This window comes from Acanthisitta chloris, unplaced genomic scaffold, assembly GCF_000695815.1.
Source record: "Acanthisitta chloris isolate BGI_N310 unplaced genomic scaffold, ASM69581v1 scaffold18508, whole genome shotgun sequence".
Lineage (NCBI taxonomy): Eukaryota > Metazoa > Chordata > Aves > Passeriformes > Acanthisittidae > Acanthisitta > Acanthisitta chloris.
The window spans coordinates 122,040-139,829 of NW_008685615.1; the positions used below are offsets into that span (position 1 = coordinate 122,040).

The 17,790-nt window shown below is 44.5% G+C and overlaps 1 protein-coding gene across 1 annotated transcript in view; it reads right to left on the reverse strand.

Annotated features, from left to right (window-relative positions):
* The window catches only part of DIS3L2 (DIS3 like 3'-5' exoribonuclease 2), a 169,870-nt gene that overhangs the window by 106,769 nt on the left and 45,311 nt on the right, over positions 1-17,790 (reverse strand). Inside the window, 4 exon segments of the mRNA XM_009079844.1 lie at positions 2,609-2,782; positions 9,434-9,681; positions 10,860-10,935; positions 16,553-16,577. Of these exon segments, the coding sequence (XP_009078092.1) occupies positions 2,609-2,782; positions 9,434-9,681; positions 10,860-10,935; positions 16,553-16,577 (523 nt within the window).

Genomic DNA, 17,790 nt, shown 5'->3' on the forward strand with positions numbered 1-17,790 from the left:
GTGAAACACAGTCTCACTTTCCTCTCAAACCGCACTCAGAAACGCCTCTGGTGCAGAACCCCTGACTCCATGCTCCCTACACTGACTCACAGACCCAACCACACTCAGGACACTGGCTAGCAGAACACAGAAGTTGCCTTTTGAGGAGGAAAGGGACATTTCCCAATATGAAAGGAAACAAGGAAAAGTTATCTCAGGAAGAGAAAACACAAAAATCCAAGACTTTTCTCAGGTCACAGTTCCAAATGCCACAACCTTAATGCATGACACTAGAAAATCTACAGCCCTGTGCTACAGAACTGGAGAGGATTTACCAGAGATGAAAGTATTCTAAGACAAACTCTAATATATGTTTACTCTAGTCAGGTGAGCAATGTGCAAACTGAATTCGGATGAGCTATTTAGAAGTGTTAACATGGCTGGTTTAGGAGAAAAGATGAGTCTTGATTTCACTGCAACTTATTTTATATCATACTCTCCAACTACTGCACAGTAATCTGGGGAGCCTGACAGCTCCCCATGCACAAAGTACAGCAGAGATGGACACTCATGGAGGCAGGTGCTGTCACACATGGTACGAGCTCCCCTGGAAAACAAGGCACAACTCCCGTGTGCACCCAGCCCTGACACCCAGGTGCAGTTGCCTTTTCCCTGGATGCCAGCCTGGGCCAGTGTGTACAGTTCTTTGTGCAACACTGCAGACCACAGCACACTTGCTGCTGACAATATGAATGATAATATTTAATACCAAGTTAAGGCTGAGCTACCTTGGGTCTTGCCAAGAACAGTCTCTCAAGGTCTGATGGGTGAGACCAGAAGAGACAGCAGCCAGGGCTTCAACTGCCTGACTCCACTCAGCTACGATTCACACTGCATTTACTAATAAAACTCATCTCTTTCTGGATAGACAAACTTCCTTCTGTGAGGAAACAACAAGGAAGACTCACCTGTATTTTACTTTCCATAACCAGAAACCTCATGTTATCTCCATATGTGTTTAGACCACAGACCAGTTAGTCAGCAGTGTGGCAGTTGACATTAAAAGGATTAGTAAATTAAGCTCAAATAATTGTCTTAAAAACTTTGACTGTTAAATGTTTATATTTGAGAGGATCAAAAGGAAATCTACTTTGTAGTGTGCACTGTGGTCAGGAAGGGGCAGAGAGGGATTTAAATGGCTTAACTGCAAAACCGTTATCACCTTGATAAGTCCCAGTATAATAATTCAGCAATAAAAGCAAGAAACGCACTTGGAACTTGTTTCTAAAACTGATTGTCTGACTGGAGACACGTCAAGTTCTTTATTTGCTTAAAAGAACTCGGTCAGAAGAAACAGAGAACGCTACTGAACTGTAGTCAAGAACATAAAAAGAAGCACTTTCCAGTGACTTCTGAACAGCAGCATTCAGTATTTTCCTTTTTTTTTACAGCTACTTGAAGCCTACAGTCTGGATCTGGTATCTGAGTGTTAGCACTAGTCAGTCAGGAGTGTGACCCTCTGCTGAATTACTCCATTGTATGGCAATGTAAATCCAGTAAGGCTGAAGCAGTAAGGAGGCTGCAGGCTACAGAGCAGGATTAGGTCCAAAGTAACACCTGGAGACCAGGTACAGATACAAATGGCTGCAGTTTACCAGCTTATCTGCTCAAATCACTAATGGTCATGCCAATAACACAGACTAATGAGGGAGAGGAGCTTGCTGGTACCAGGGCAGTGTCTTGAGGAATCAGGCTCATGGGGCTGCTTCACCTCAGCAATACACAAGAAAGTAATGAATCTGTCAACAGACAGGATGCTCCAGCACAAGCAAGGGTGGGAGTGGAACACACCATATCTTCTTAATAATGCATTTATTATTCTGTTTTCCTGCACCTTCCTTTACTCCTAAGTGATGTTCTACACAAATTACTTTTCTTTGGTCTTTAAAGTTTTTCTCTGAAATCTGACAGTCTGAAGTGTAGCAAATCCACTACATTTGGGTAGTCCAGCAATGTCAGAGTGTCTACCACCCAACAGACTGTGGAGTTCCCAAAAATTGGTGGGAACACCACTAAGTTGCAGAGACGGCTAATGTGAGGTAGGTGGACAGCACAGAGCTGCTGAGCTGCAGGGAGGGACTGTGTTTGCCAGCTGCTAAACTGATCAAGAGCCATCACAAACTCCACAAGACACCAGCTCTTCAAAATAGGGAAATTCATTGAGACTAGACAGGAAAACACAGAGGACAGTCTCTATCTGTGCTTAAGTTTCAAAGCAACAATGTCCAAGATAATTTGATCTGCCAGGCATTCAGAAAATCTCTGCTATAAAACTACCACTAAAATACGTAATACATTCCAGACAAAAACATAAAGCTTTCAGATTAGGTGCCAAACACCAAATTTTCAGTTTTCAATAGTTCTTTTGAAAAAAAGCATCTTTGCTTCTCCAAGTAACTGATCTTCTGGGTTTGTAGGTACTTTCAGAAGTAGTTTCTTTTCATGCAGGCAGAGGTAAGGTATAACATGGTGCATGTAATGAAATCCGCATCATTACAAAGTGTGATGAAAGCAAGACAAAACAGCACCAACCCAAGGATGAGTGTCAGACCGTGCTTTTTGTTGTTACCTTAGATCTTTTCTTTTGGCCAGCTCTCCTGGTGAGATGACCCACGGCAGGCTCTGAGGAAGACATTCCAGGGCTTCAGGGGGAAAGTCAGAAAAATCCACACCATACTCCATCAGGATCCCTTCTGTTTCCGGCTCAATCTCCCCAGCCTGCCCAAGACTTTTGGCCAACTGCCTGCAGAAAGAAAGAGTTGTACTTTTTAAGGGTATAATTACTACTGTCATGTTGTTACTGTCCCCACAGAGAGGCTGCTGAGCCCTCCAATAAACTCTTTCACCCATTTGCTTCTCCCTGAGTTTTGGCAGAGGACTTAGCAGAAATTCAGACCACACCATGACCTGTATCTGCTGGAGATGCAAAACACTCACCAGACAGTACCCTGGGCAGTTTCATGTATCTCATTTGAAGGAGATGTTTTATGTTATTAGGTTTTTGCAGAGGTAAGAAAGTTTCAGATTTTAGAAAAAAAATACATCCAACAGGGATAAGAAAAGCATAGCCCTCCACATGGGCAGCTCTAGATTTACACATGGCTGGTTCCCTTGAGACCCTTATTCCTCTTCTCATCACCGGACTCCTCCCTCCCACCCAAAATGAAGAAGAGATTCACACCGGATCCCAGAGAGCTCCACAGAAGACAGCTCCCAGGAAGCTCAGTACACTGCTCTCCACCCCAAAGGATACACATCTCTGCCTGAGCAAACCAATGCCCTCTGAAAACAGATGTCTGAAGAACCCTTACTGCCATCCTTATAGGAGTCATACACAGAGACATGCCCACAGATTATATTTCCAACCATCTTCCAGACTCTTTCCAGGACCCAAGCATTCCCGGTAGTTTGTACCTCCTCCCAGCTAAGCAGAAGCCTCTGAAGCAAGAGCTAACTGGAAAGGAGCCAATGATTTAGAAGCAGTTCACAGGCAGGGTGAACTGTCCCCCCATGCTCAGTGCTTGATGAAGCATTCCGCACACGTGTGGATGAGGCTGCTGCTCCATTATGCTTAGAGAAAGTTTCCATCTGCTCCAGTGCAAACCCCAGCACACATTTGCCCGACAGCTCTGGTGTCAAACACTCAGCTCTGGACACAGCCTGCAAACCAGGACTCCAAATGAGCGAGACATTTGTTCCCTTCCCAGCCGGTTACAAACATCCCATGAGAACCTATGTCCTCTGGTGGCTCCCCTTGTCCCCTTTCTCACCTTTAGATTGCTTTGCAGTACACACAGTTAAATTACTTTTTATTTTTTAATATACTGCCATTAGGACGAATGGCACATTACAGTCAATAGAGATAATGCTCCTGACCCAAGAAAATTACAACTGAAATTAAGGCGAATCCATCAAAATATGACACAAAAGAGAGGGGTAATAACACAGTGTAAATCCAGCCACTCTAATAACTGTTTTTCCACTGCATAAAATACACAATCATTATATTGATCCTTCTGCTCTAATTCCAATGAGTGAGAACAGACACTAATTACTTTCCTAAATTGGGGCCAAAACAGTGCACTTGTCATTTGGACAAGCAAGATGCTCTCAGGGCTTCAAATGTGCCATAAACCCACAGAACAAACCCCAAACTCGCAGTGCTAGCAAGCCCATCTTCTTTATGGGAGCAAAGCTCTCTCTTCACAACGGGAAGGGCTGTGTAATAAACCTGTCACATCGTGTAATATGCTGGGAAGGATTGCGCGCTTCGTGGTGTGGTAAATTGTAGAGTTCACATCGTCTAGCTTTAAAATAAAAATGAAAACAAGGATAAAAGATATTTCCCTCCATTGTTTCAATTTTATGTACAAACTGTATGGCAGAAATACGTGCACATTTGGCATCACGGCTGAGTTCTCTGTTCCTGCAGCTGGGTCCCAGTCTAATCCTTATTTTAATGTAAATAAATGAGGCATCAGTTTTATCTTCCTCTCTCTCAGCAGTAGCAATAAACGAGAGAAATCACCACTTCATTTCTAGCGTCTAGTGCAGAGCTGGGACAGAGCAAGGATGAGCCTGTGGGTCTGCAGGCCCATCAGCATGACTAAGGATAGACTGAAAAAAAACAAGAGGAAAAGGGAGGACACATTGCCCTCCTCAAAAGAAATGCCAAGAGCTTGAGTCTTAGGTGCCCCTTCTCTTGGCAGGGCAGAGGTGGGAAGTGCACCAGGAGGGCGCTGGACGTCTGCACGACAAGTCATGGAAAGCACCTCTGAATGCCAGAGTGCTTTCCAGCTCAGCCTTGAAACCCATGTCCTCTTGATCCGTTTACTGAAATTAGATTACCAACCATAAGGGGTTTACCCAGAGGTTTGATATAGGACTAATATTTTTTTAATAGTAATTAACATTTGATTTACAGCATTCCAGGGAACATTTCCCAAGTACCTTGAAATAAAAAGTGTACAACTGACTTTAATTGGGGCCGTGTTACAGTCACGCAGGCATGATGACTTGCATCAGAGTAAAATCTGACAGGACAGCATGTGATCAAAGGTAACGCATATAGGATCACCAATGGCCCTGGAGTAACACCCAGGCTGCAAAAGCACTCGTGGGGCTCCGCGGCCACCAAGGGTAGCAGGAAGAGTTCAAGAGGCTTATAAACAACAACAGGCACAGGGCCCAGCAGCAGTCAGAGGTTCACTCCCAGGGAGTCACAGTGTCTGTGACACCCTGGGCCTGCGTGTATCTCGGGGGGTTTTAAATGTCAAAAGGTAAAAAAACTTATACTGGTTACAGACGCAAACACTTCTTTTCTATGACGTTGATGGGGAAGCATTACCTTGAATTCCTTGGATACTCTTAGACTGATGTCAGACACAGTGGTAGAGTGCACTGACCGGAACATGCCACGGTTGGAGCAGCACAGGGTATTTCTCCAAATCAGCTACAGGTGCAAGATCATTGAACTGCTCCGAGCTGACCACTCACTGGGGCCTGACCTGCCTTGGATGTGCACCTGGGGCAGAGCACCCTTCGTGTCACCATCTTCCCCTTCATGGTGACACAGATCACACCAATTTGGCCACTCATTTCTATGAACATTAGATCTCTCTCCACTCCCTAGACTCAGCTGAAACTGGCCAACACGTTCAAAGGTTACATGATAACAACTCTCCAAAAAGACAAAGCATAACTGCATAAGGCGTGTTTCCTTTGGAAAGCCAGGCAGGCTCCCAAATGGAAGTGAGTAACTTCCATTTGAAGGGTGAACTTGCTCAGTCTCTCCTGGAGCAGACTTATTCACAGTCATCCTACATGGAGAGCTTCTTTCAGCAGCAGGAGAGCATCCCGCACATAAGTGAGCACTACTTGAGGAAGCTTGTGCAGTAGCAGGAGAGGTGACAGCAAAGAAGCCCACCTGGCTGCTCCCCCTGCCCAGGGCTCGGAGCTCATGGGCAGAGCTGCACAAGCTTGATAAAAAGCCAAAGGACCCAATGGAGATGGTGAGATGGCTGCAGGGCTGAGCATCACAGAGACAGAGAGCTGTGTCATGGAACCCTCAGCACCTGATAGCACTGTCCAGCCCTGCTCCACACCATGGAGCTGCCTCCCTTCAGCTGCTGGGCCACACACCATTGGAGCACAGGAGCAGCATGATGCTCCCCAAGCAGCTGGGGTCATCCCACCCTTCAGAGCCATACAGTGACTAGCTGTGCCAAGGGAACACAGCTCTACTGAGAGACACTCCCACCTGCAAGAAGGTGTTTTTTCACCAGAGCTACACTGCTGGAGGATTAGACCTTCCCTTGAGACTTACAGTAAGCTAATCAAGGTATCTGGGCCATTTCCCCTCACACCAAATACATCTGTGAATTAAAAAAAAACAATAAAATGCCAGAGGTTAAAATAACTCAAGCCACTTGGATGGCTTTGGAAAGAGGGTCAAGCGAAATAACATCCTGCAACCTTTTATTTGATTGCAAAAGCTGGGACAAATCTTGTCACCTTGACAGACCAATATCTAAGGCTCTAAGCCAGAATGGCCACAAGCCCCGTGCGACACCGAGGGAGTCAGTGATTCCACGGTTTACTACTACCTTTTTTTTAATAGTCTCATCCATCATCATATGTGGGGGTAAAAAGATTCCACCTCAACAAGTGCAGAGATATCTGGACTAATACTCCAAACAACCCTGGTCCCCAACACTGAAAAAAGGTTCCCAGGAAATAACGGTACAAGGCAGCTCCTGTAATATTTATCTGGAAAAGGAGAATGCTTTGGAGCTAATTTGCTTTACCTGCCACCTGAAGGAGGTACAGCTAAATGGCCAAGGTAAAGTCACTTCACATGCAGGAGGGAGCACAGCAGTACACACTCAGGGCATCACCAGCAGGACATGGAGCCATTAGTTCTGCCCTGCTCCTTCCCAGCACAGTCGGGGTGACAGGGTGGCCTTCGGAGGGGACAGTGTCACACTGGTGACCACCAGGTGGCAATCACGACACAGAAACGCACCCCCTCCCCAAGGGACTGTCAGGTTGCCCCTGTGCAGGTGACCACCCTGGGTGGCCAGTGCTACCACCAAACTCTTGGCCGAGGCATTCCACTGCTCCAGCCACACAGAGTCACTGTCAAGATCAGACTGTGCCATTAACTATGCTAGGAAACCTGGCACTGAACTTCCAAAAGGAAGTTTCCACAGGAAAGCTATGGAAGTGCATGACCAGCCTGGGAGAGTTCAGCTGCAGGATGGACAGTACCTAAAACACCTCAGGCATCCAGGGGACGTGACTGCCAGCAATGGAGGGAGTTTCCTTTGTTGCACTTCCAGAACACTTAGACAGTGCAGGGTAATGACCTACAGGCTCTTTGTCCTGACACCTTCAAAACCATGGTGGAGGTGCTGCCAACGAGGTATCATGAACTTTGTGGGCATGTACAAAAAAGTTCAGAAAACTGAGCATATAATGAGCTACAGAGCATCTGCTCTTCTTCAGGGGGGCCATGACTAGCAACACAGCTCATAAACAAGGCAACATGGCTTATACATAAGCTTAAATGCAAACAGACACTTTTGGGACCTTCAATAGATTTCCCTGTCTTTCAGTGTTTAAACAAACATTATTTATGGTAAAAAACAAAAGGGGTCACCGGGTTTTTATGCTCCCATCTCCACAAGGCACTTTCCGAAGTACAACCGACTCCCAGAGGAAACAGCTATGTATGAAGACAATCATGGACGTTTTCTTTCCTGACAACACCCTTTACATCTTGGAAATGACCAAAACAGACAGATGAGACTATCCAATGTAGTCAGAAGAACAGATTAAAGACACACACATTATCCAATAAAAAACATATGAGCCCATCCTCCTAATTTCCCCTGTTTCTGCTGAAAAGGGGGGTTGTTCATGACAAGAAGCCAAGCAGTACAATCACCCTCCAGTCTTTTCTCAGTTGGAGTCACGGAAGACAAAGAAAATCTCTGCCAATAAGAAACTTAGTCACAGTGAAGTTCACAGCACAGCCAGCCCCTAGTTAAGTGGGGCTCAAAGGGAGGCCACTGCAGTTCATGCACTGCAGTTTAACTAGGAAACACTGAGTGACTTCATGGCTGATGTGGCTTTCAAGGAGTACATGTGAAACTTGCTATTACTGGGCACACAGAGCAGCCACAACTGATAATGAACATAAACTCTGGGAAATAGGGTCTTCAGTTTAGTTTACTTTTAGTTCTAGGGCTGATAGATCTGCAGCAACACACTTACTCTTAAAAAAGCTTTTGGTAAGTTTTAAGCTTTATCTGAGCTGTGGACTCTGAAACCTGCAGTGATGATACTGTACATCAGCTGTGCTGCCCCATCAGAACAGCTCTGCAAGGGGAAGAGAAAAGCTGGGCTTTATGCCAAACTCCCACTACTGCATATGCTCCAGATTACATCCAGGTCCCCATCACCTGTAAAATTCAACCACAGTATTTCCACAGGACAGAGACACCTACTCCGGATCACCAACTAAGCCAGGACTACTAAGTATTCCCCAAGATTACTGAATAGATTTATCAATGTCCACCATTTCTTAGTGAGACCCACTCAAGACAAACAGTATGGTCACTCCAGCTGGGAGCTTGGCACACAGCAGCTCTTCCAAAGAAAAGAGTGAAAATGCAGAAAACTACAGTGTTCCTCATGGAGAGGCAAAATGAACTGGCAGTCTGGATCCAGCCCAGCACAGGGTCATTTCTGTAGCCCTTAAAATCTCCTTCACATAAATGCCTGCAATTTGAACTCTGAACAGCAGTGACTTTACAGTGCCTGACGAAACACACAGAGTGCAACACCTTTCTCATATGCTTCAGGATGGAACGAATCTCCTCTTGATTTCTAGTATCTTTCCTTGAAGCAATGCAGCTTTAAAACTACAACAATCCGTGACTGCTTGCTAAATCTTATCAGAAAAGGTTTAAAAACTAAAGATGAGACTCACAGCTACTAATCTTCCTCTGGCAGAAGTGAAATACCTACACACTGTGGACTACTCTTACACACAGGGAGGAAAGTCAGAAAGGCTGCCAGTCCCCCATGGTGCCTGTGCTGGTCAGGCTCAGCACATGTGTGTATTCCCTCTAGAATGTGTTCCCTAATGCTGTGACGTGCCAGCACACTGAAGCAAACACCCACAGAAACTAACACTTTGTAGCCATGAGATTAACTAGCAATGAGCTATCCTTCACCTCATGCTAATTTATCCATCAAATGCCAGAGGGATACAAGACAAGCATCTTGTTAACACATTTCTGTCTCTATTGCTTGTATCACATTAAGGGAAACCAAGAATTCTAACTAGAAATCTCAGTCACCTCTACTTCCAATGGCAGCCACATACCCTGTTGCAAAGTTGCTGTCTTCTTTCCAGTCCACGATGCGGCAGATGAAGAGCATATGTGAATAGTCCTCAGGCTTGGTCACGAAGTCTGGAGGGCAATCAGCCAAGGGCACATAGACCCTGGGCACTCTGTGGTCCACAGGTGAGAACATGGCACACCTCTTGAAGAGTTCACTGCTCCTGTCTGCCAGAAGTTTGATGAAACCTGTAGCTGCTCGGGAATGCTTCTTTTCCAAAATATAGACCACCTGGGAGAGGCAAAAGTTTCTACAGTAAATACCTTCAGAGAAACTTATTTTCTTTAACAGAATAGGGATATGCAGAGGCTTAGCAGAGCATCTGGAAAAGTCACAAAGTCTCTATCTTGTTTTCCCTCTGTGTGTACATATGTGTGCGCATTTTTTAACCAAGTACCTATTTACAATGTATTTTCCTTGCCATCTTGCTCATGGCTATAGAAGAGCTAAGTGCCTTCCAAGTGCTAGCTCTCTACAGCAATTTTCTTGATTACAGAACAAAACCAGACAAGAAGCAGATGCTTCCAAATGCAGGGAATTAGCCACAAAATACAAGCAACTCCTGTAAAATCTTTCATTTGTATCCTCGGCCTGTGATTTCAACAGTCAGCACAGAACAGGCCAGTCCAAAAACGGTGCCGCTGGCGGATCCAATGCTAACCACAGGAAAGGATGTGCTGTGGGGAATTTGGCAGTTCTCTCCTCCTCTCTGTGCTTTCTGAAGTTAGGGGTTATTTTACCTTTACACAAGATGGCTTTGAAAAGAATAATAAATTACAATATCACTAAATAATTGTTCCAGAGAGGTGTTCATCCAGGCTATATTTTTGTAGACCATAATAAATCACTGGATAACAGAAACATTATAGCCAGTTTCCTAAGCTTATACAGAAGAGTCCTTCCAGAAGGTTTCAGGAGCTGCACCTCTGCACGATTCTGAGCACTGGAATTGCCACACTGGATGAGGCTGGAGCAGCCCAGCCAACAACAGGGACCAGAATCCAGAGGCTGCAAGGGAAGAGACCTGACCCAGTCTGACCCAGCAGTCCTTTTCTGGTCTCTTAACATTCAGAGACTGACTCAAATCTTGATTTAACAGCACTAGCAGCCTTTCCAAAGTCTGTAAGAATTAATTCTGACAACTTTGGATATCCTGACATACATATTAGTATCCAATCTTTTTCCTGAATCTTGCTAAGTAATTTTGCATGACAAAAAAAGGGAATTTAACCTAGGATAATTGGTAAAAATAACAAGTCACTTGATTTTTATCAGATCAGACAATTACTCTCTTTGAAATGGGGAATGAGACTCAAAGATCAACAGATGGAGACTACAGGGAGGCCAGGGCTGGTCTCCTTCAACCTTTGGGAGCACACACATGCTTGCCTGTCACTCTCCACAGTTACCTTGGCTGTCCTTTGAAGAAACTCATCCGGGAGGAGCCTGGGATCATTCACCTTGGGTCCATCATCTTGCTTTGTTCTGTGCACACCACTGATCCCAACAGCCTTCCCTGTATCAAACACACACAACAGTTACTGTAGCACATTTCCATGACAAATTCATGTTGGGCCTTTGCTGCAAACTATAACACAAGGTGTGTGCAGTAGACCTATTTGAAAGGAAGATATCTCAAGTGTTAGAATTGCCAAGCATGAAGGAATTATTTCTCCAGACTACAACAGACAGCAGATATGTGCTCTCTTACCATGCAGATCTGCTGAAACCTAACAAAAATCAAAACAGATCCCAACATCATAGGTAGGACTATACCAGCCATAATACACAAAATGGTGGAAAACACATTATATTAAATATTAAGAACTCCATGAATTTCCAGACATGTCTTAGTTCAAGTCACTAACATTACATAAGCAGTCCTTTAAGTACACACATTCATTTAATATTTAATTCCCTTTAAAGACATTATGCAGGGTTATAAAATGTATGTTTATCTTTGAAACTGAAACGATATCTGCTAAGCTGACCCTCTTCAGCTGTGGACCAGGACTACGCAAATTCTTATGAAGTAATTGCTATCTATGACCAAGAGCTCCCTTCCCCTGAAATCTCTGGACCAGACACTGATAATATTAAAATCAAGTGTCAACTAATTTCAACTTGGAAATTTTCAAATAATCAGTTCTGTGAGTTTGGGAGTATCTGCCACAGATGGCATTTAGTGTTTACAAACGTCTGAAGTGATCTTTGCCACTGACAAGGCTGGGACTGGTCCCTTCTTGAGCTGCATCCCTGCTGAGAGCCTGTGCTTACTGCTCTGCCAGCATTTTTTGGGTGGAGGCATCCATGTGCTCTTGTCTGAAGGGCTCGTGGAAGATGCCTTTTTCCCTTTGTATGGCAATCACATCCATCTCAAGCACATGTGCCAAAATCAGACCTTGAGTGTTCAAAAGAAATTTTGCTTTCCTAAGGAGAGACCACAGCAGCGGGTGCAAGTTTCAAGGGACACAGCTGTCACTGCTTCCCTTAGAAGACAAGAGATAAAGCAACATTTCACTGAGGGCTGTGCTCCAGCAGGCCAACGGTGCTCACCAGAGTGAGAGCCTCCAGCAGAACCGCGGTGACACGCAGACCCAGGCCCCCAGATGACACCCATCTGTCCCACAGAGACCCTCGACGGAGGCTCTGCTGACATGACGGATGGAGGGGCCGGGCTCAGGCAGGGGGGCTGATGCTGCTGGCGGCGCTGAGCGGTGCTGGGGAGCAGTGCTCGGGGGAGCTGGGGGCCGTGGGGGGCACAGCTTGCCCCGAGGGGAACGGCTGTGCACCACCACCACGAGGGCACGTTCACAGATGGCTGTGCCGCGCGGACGGCCCGGGCTGCCTTCAGGCAACGCTCCCCCAGCAGTGGTTTGACAACCACAGCTCCGCTCTAATGACAGACTCTGGTTCTCATATGCTGCTAATTAGCCCCAGCTTTGCCTTCTAATACAAAGCTCTTCAGACTTTGCCTCTCCCCAGAGATCATCTTTTTCTAAGTGACTTTGCTTTTATTTTATCTTTATTGACTTGCTAGCAAGGCTGAGAGGAGGATGAACAGGTATTCAGGGGTTTAAATAAAAATCTACTTTCCTAAAATAAGCACCAGTAATAGAAGCAGCAAAACCATTCTCTTTGACTTCAACGAATTTGGACTTGCCACAACCAGCATTACTAAGGGATAAAATCATCCAGAGTTTCATGGTGACAAGTTGGGGAAAAATACTGCTTGGATATTATAGACAGTTTAAGAAGTGGGGATACCCAGGTTACCTCATTTGCTTACCTTCTCTAAGGTTTCTGCCAGCTAAAGATCATACTAGCTGGTTTCTGCTAGCTAAAGATCATCATTTAGTAAAGAATAAAAGCAAGGAGCCATTTTGTTTTCTTATAAATTTTCAAGCCATCAGTTAACAGTTTATGGTGTGCCAACCATAAAGACAGTGGGGACAAAGAACAGGACGATCTGGAACAAAGAAACACTGGCAGAGGCAGAGGACAAGGGGAGGTTGGTAGCCTTCCAAAGGCCATGCCTCCAGGCACACCTGCCACAAGCCCAGGGCTTTACTGGAGTGAACTCTTCCCACAGAACAGCACATACTGGTTGCAAGAGAAACCAGATCTAAACATGTTTGGGAAAAAGCAAGAGCTGCATTTGTTGCTTTCCCAGCATAGCAAAACAGCAGCAGTGACTCAAGGTCCAGCAGGCAAGAATGAAAAAAGCACCCGGTGTCACGTGGGGAACATGTCCTTGTTAGCACTGCCTTCTTTCCACTTATCCTTCCAACTCCCATTGCTCCAAAAAGTCACTTGGAAATTTTCACCGAAGCAGCTTTCTCTATCAAAAAGAAGCCAGCAGTGATGTCCTTGGGAAGTATCTCACACACACACACACACACAAAGGCACAGAAGCACCAGGATGCAGCTGTCACAGGGAGCACAGCAAATGGTTGACCAGGGCCTCCTCTGCCCAGGATGAAGAACATTCAGGGCTGGGGCACTGCCCCCAACCTGCTGATGATAAGCCCCATGTGAACCCAGAACAGATACCAAAAAGCACCTAAATTCCCACTGTGGCATATGGTAGAACTTGCCTTTTCCTTCACAGACAACATGAACCAGGGGCCTTTGGCTGGAGAGTATCTTCTTCTTCAGGGGTCTCTCTGATTTCAGCATCCCTCCCAAAAAAACCTGGCATTATTAAAGACTCCAATAGACAGAGCCTGGGATCTACAGGTATTCCACCAACAGGAAGAAAGAAGGATGCTAATTCCAGACATCTACTTATTCTTAACCATCTTTTTTAATCAGCTTTGGTATCTGAAATGCCATCACACACATTTACTAATGGGGAATGTTCCTGAAACAAAGGACAGGGAAGAAGAGATATGAGGAACTCCGTACTCCTGGAGTTAAGAGATGTGGACTTCTCTACAGATTGCAGCTGCTCCTTTTGAAGTAAAAATTCTGTTAGTACTAGGGCTACATCTAATGCTCAGAAATCTACAATAGCAGAGCAACAGCAATGAGGAATCCCTGTGACAAAACCTTTGGCTCAGAAAGGACAACTATCCAGATTCAATGTCCACCTGGATCAATTGCCAAATTACTGCACAGAAACCTCATTCACAACACAACAATTTGCCATGAGAGTCTGGTACCCGAGTTCCCCAAATGCACCTCTGACAGTCTCTCTCCTTTACTGCACATCCTCCTTTCCTGCAGTGAAGCTGTAACTTGGTGTCTGGGCAGAGAGGGGACATAACAGGGCCCTGCTGGAGACTGGTGGTCTAGAAGATCTGAGCTGGGAGATACAAGTATCTCCCACATTAGGGCAGAGGCATGGAGGCAATCCTAAAGGAGAGTTAACTTGTGAGAGGAGCAGGATTTTGAGCAGGGAAGGTGAGAAGAAACTCCTTGCCTCATGCCAAACTAAAAATGAATTATTTTGACCCCTTTACTGCAGTGGTTATCCAATGACCATTCAATATTTCCACCCTGGGCAAAGACATGTTTTCTGAGAAAGATTTACTATGTTAGCTTGGGCAATACTTCACAAGCTTATCTTACAGTGAAAACACACTGCAGCAACCAGGATTCAGTGAAACTGCATTATAATCTCAGTGTTTTCCTTTCCGCAATTATCTGACAAACCAAAACTGTAATAGTCTTACTTAAAAAAAAATTAGGCACTAGATACAAAAAGCAACTCAAATTAGTTATGTTATTACCAATGAAGTAGATCCAGGACACTTGGAATTTCCTCCCTCTGTAAGAGATCAGTTTAGGCAGCTTCAATACACACTTAGATTTGCCTGACAGGCATTCCTAGGTCAAACACTATTTTTTTAGAGCCCCCCCCAAATTTCCTTTTACAATTCAATTACCATGACATTAAAAGGTGGCCAAAGTGGACCAAAAATCATCAGACTAGAATTCTGATTACCTGTGACAGATCCAAAATTATTTTCACTAGGTTTGCATTGGTCACTGTGGAAATTTGCTATTCTGTCCAAAAAGAATACAATTAAAGATGCAATATCCACTTGCAAATGAAAATATATCACAGTTTCAGATCTTAAACACAATTTACTGAAAAAAATCTCTCTCCATGGATGGAAAAAAACAAGTTTTTTAAGAAAATAGTTCAATGTTTGCTACTTCAGCTGGGAAAAAAAAGCACTTGAGTAGCTGGGTTCCTCTACATGGGAGTATCTAGGAATCTCATCAGAAGGCATTATGGATGTGGAGCTTTTCAAAAAGGAAATACAGTTCTTCAGCTCAAGTGCTCAGACACCAGCACAGCTGCAAACCTTCCAGTGAAAAAGTCTACTACTTACTAATGAAGCAACAACACTTAGGTTCTCTGATGCTGCTTCAAGTGGTGTAAACCAGACTGACTTATTCTAAGTATCTCCAGGACTGTGTGTCACACTCAAAAACGATGTGTTTTTGGCATTCTATCTGTATCAGTACACAGGAGACATTAGGAAATTAAAACTCCCTTAAACCAAAAAGAATACATTCAAATGCATGCCCAGATTTGCCCTGGGTTACACTATTCTGCTACAGTCTTCATTTTTAGGGACAAGAAGAAGGAAATGTTGCTGTTTAGAAAGAAGTGCAAGGCCTCTTCACATTCTGCATCTGATGTTTATTGGCACAGACCAGTTTTTTCCTCCAGAACACAAACCGACCAAAAGGCAGAGAGAAAGGAAAGTGCCATTTCACTTGGTGCCAGGTACTATCCAAAACTGGAATCTATTTTAAACAGGCTGTAAGAAGACTCACTTAGGACAATATCATGCAAGAAGCAGTACTTTGGGAGTATTTTTATCTCCACACACAGAGCTTTTCACCTGTGATGGAGGAAAGGCAGGTGTTTTGGTGTGATGAGACTGTTAAGCCAACAGCTTTGGAATTTTAACACATGCAGCCTGTCCCAAATCAACCTAACAGCTCCTGTGTGCAATGGAAGAGGACTCTGCAGGTAAGAAGCAGAGCAGCTCCAAACCATGCAGTGCTCCTGAGTTGTTTCATTGCAGAGCTGCGTGTCTAATGAACAGGACTAACCTCCTTAGAGATGTTTATTTTTGAACACTCATTTTAGCAAACCCACCCTGCCACAGCTGTTCTTGTCTTAACACCTGAACTCACACACCTGCCTGCCCAAGGGCACACTGAAGATGAGGACCAGGAGACTCAGATGATTATCATCAAGATTTTTGAAGATGCACAGGCAGGAGGAGACCCTCAGAGAGGGAGAGGAGAGGCATAATAACAGATGTGTACAGTACAGACAAGCATCTGCAGTAACACAGAGCAAAAGGCACTGAGAAGAGGTGAGTACAGCTGCCTTCCTTAGAAGCCCAAGGCAGCCAAGCGTGTAATTATTTACTTATATTTAGCCACCTCCATGAGGAGGGATGGAGGAGATTGCAGAATGATGAGACAGGAGTGTCACTTTTCCTTAGAACACTCCAAGCCTGATCCACAACAAAGATCAAGGTAATTTTGGGAAGCTGCCACCTAGCCCAACAGATCAGATCGTAGCTGTCTCAGTAGCCACATAACATTACTACAACCACAGCACAGGCACTCAGGCCTCCTGGCCCTCTCACGTCCTTGAGAAGCTGCCAGTCAACATAGGGGTTAGAAGCTTTATTGCAACACAATTAAACCTAAAAACATCAGATAGTGTTGCATTCTACATAAATACAGTTTTATTAGATTAATGGCAAGCAAAATTAAAATGTTACAAAAACAATTCCATTGAGTATTTTGCCTATTTACTTAGTGTTCTTCCTTCCTGCATGTGCATTTGTTCCTAATGTCCATGTGTCCAATATTACTATTGCATGGAAAATATGTTAGCTGAATGAATCCTAATTTGCTTCATCCTGGAAATCTTGCTGCTAACAATGACCACACTCTGTTCACCTCCACACCCACCACTCACTCTCAGTATCTTGCCATCTCGCTTACTTGACCCAAACTTGTAACTCAGAGGAGAAACACAGGTGAACTCAGGAACATATGGTAATACGCTGAACTTCATCTAATTCCTGTTACCTAATTGCCTAAGTAATTTATTTTTTTGCTGTACTTAAGAAGTCATTTAGGGGTCAAGATAACTTGCTAGGGAAGAACAGCATAAGGAACTATCCCAACATTAACTTCCATTGATGGCTTCAGCTGTGCAGCAAAAGAATAACTGGAGCTTTTTCAGCCTGTAGCATTTAATCAATGCAACCCTAAAGCCCAATTTGTTCAATACCAGTAAAACACTTCTCTTCATTTGCTATACTGTTTATTCTTCTAGAAATCTATGCTCTCATTTAAGAAAAGTTATAGCAACAACTGAAAGGGCTAGATCCAGAGACCAGCAAACATGAACTTAGGATAAACTAATACAGAGCTGTCTCGAGCAGCTGAAACAGCTCCAGCTTCTCTGCTGGCTTTCCAGGCTTCAGCAGAGTGAAACTGATCTGATTTTTGACAGTTCCACCTCAAGGATTTCTATTAAAAGCCATGTAACTGAGAAGATTTCCTGGTGAGCTTTCACTCTGCTGTGGCCTAGAAATGTTAAGAGCTATGCAGTGGAGACGATCCATCTCCAGAAAGCTGCAGGCTAGGAAAGAACAGTGAAGACTCCTTAAAAGCATTCAGAGTGTACAGGAGCCTTTGAACAGGAGGGAGAAGAACACTGATTCCTTCTAGCGGCCAGTGACGTTGGTGGACTCCAAATTTGTCAGAGATTTCATGGCAACTAAACTGAAAGAAGAAGGAACCTGAGCAGAGGGTCAAGCATGCGGTCCAGATTCCCATCACCATCAT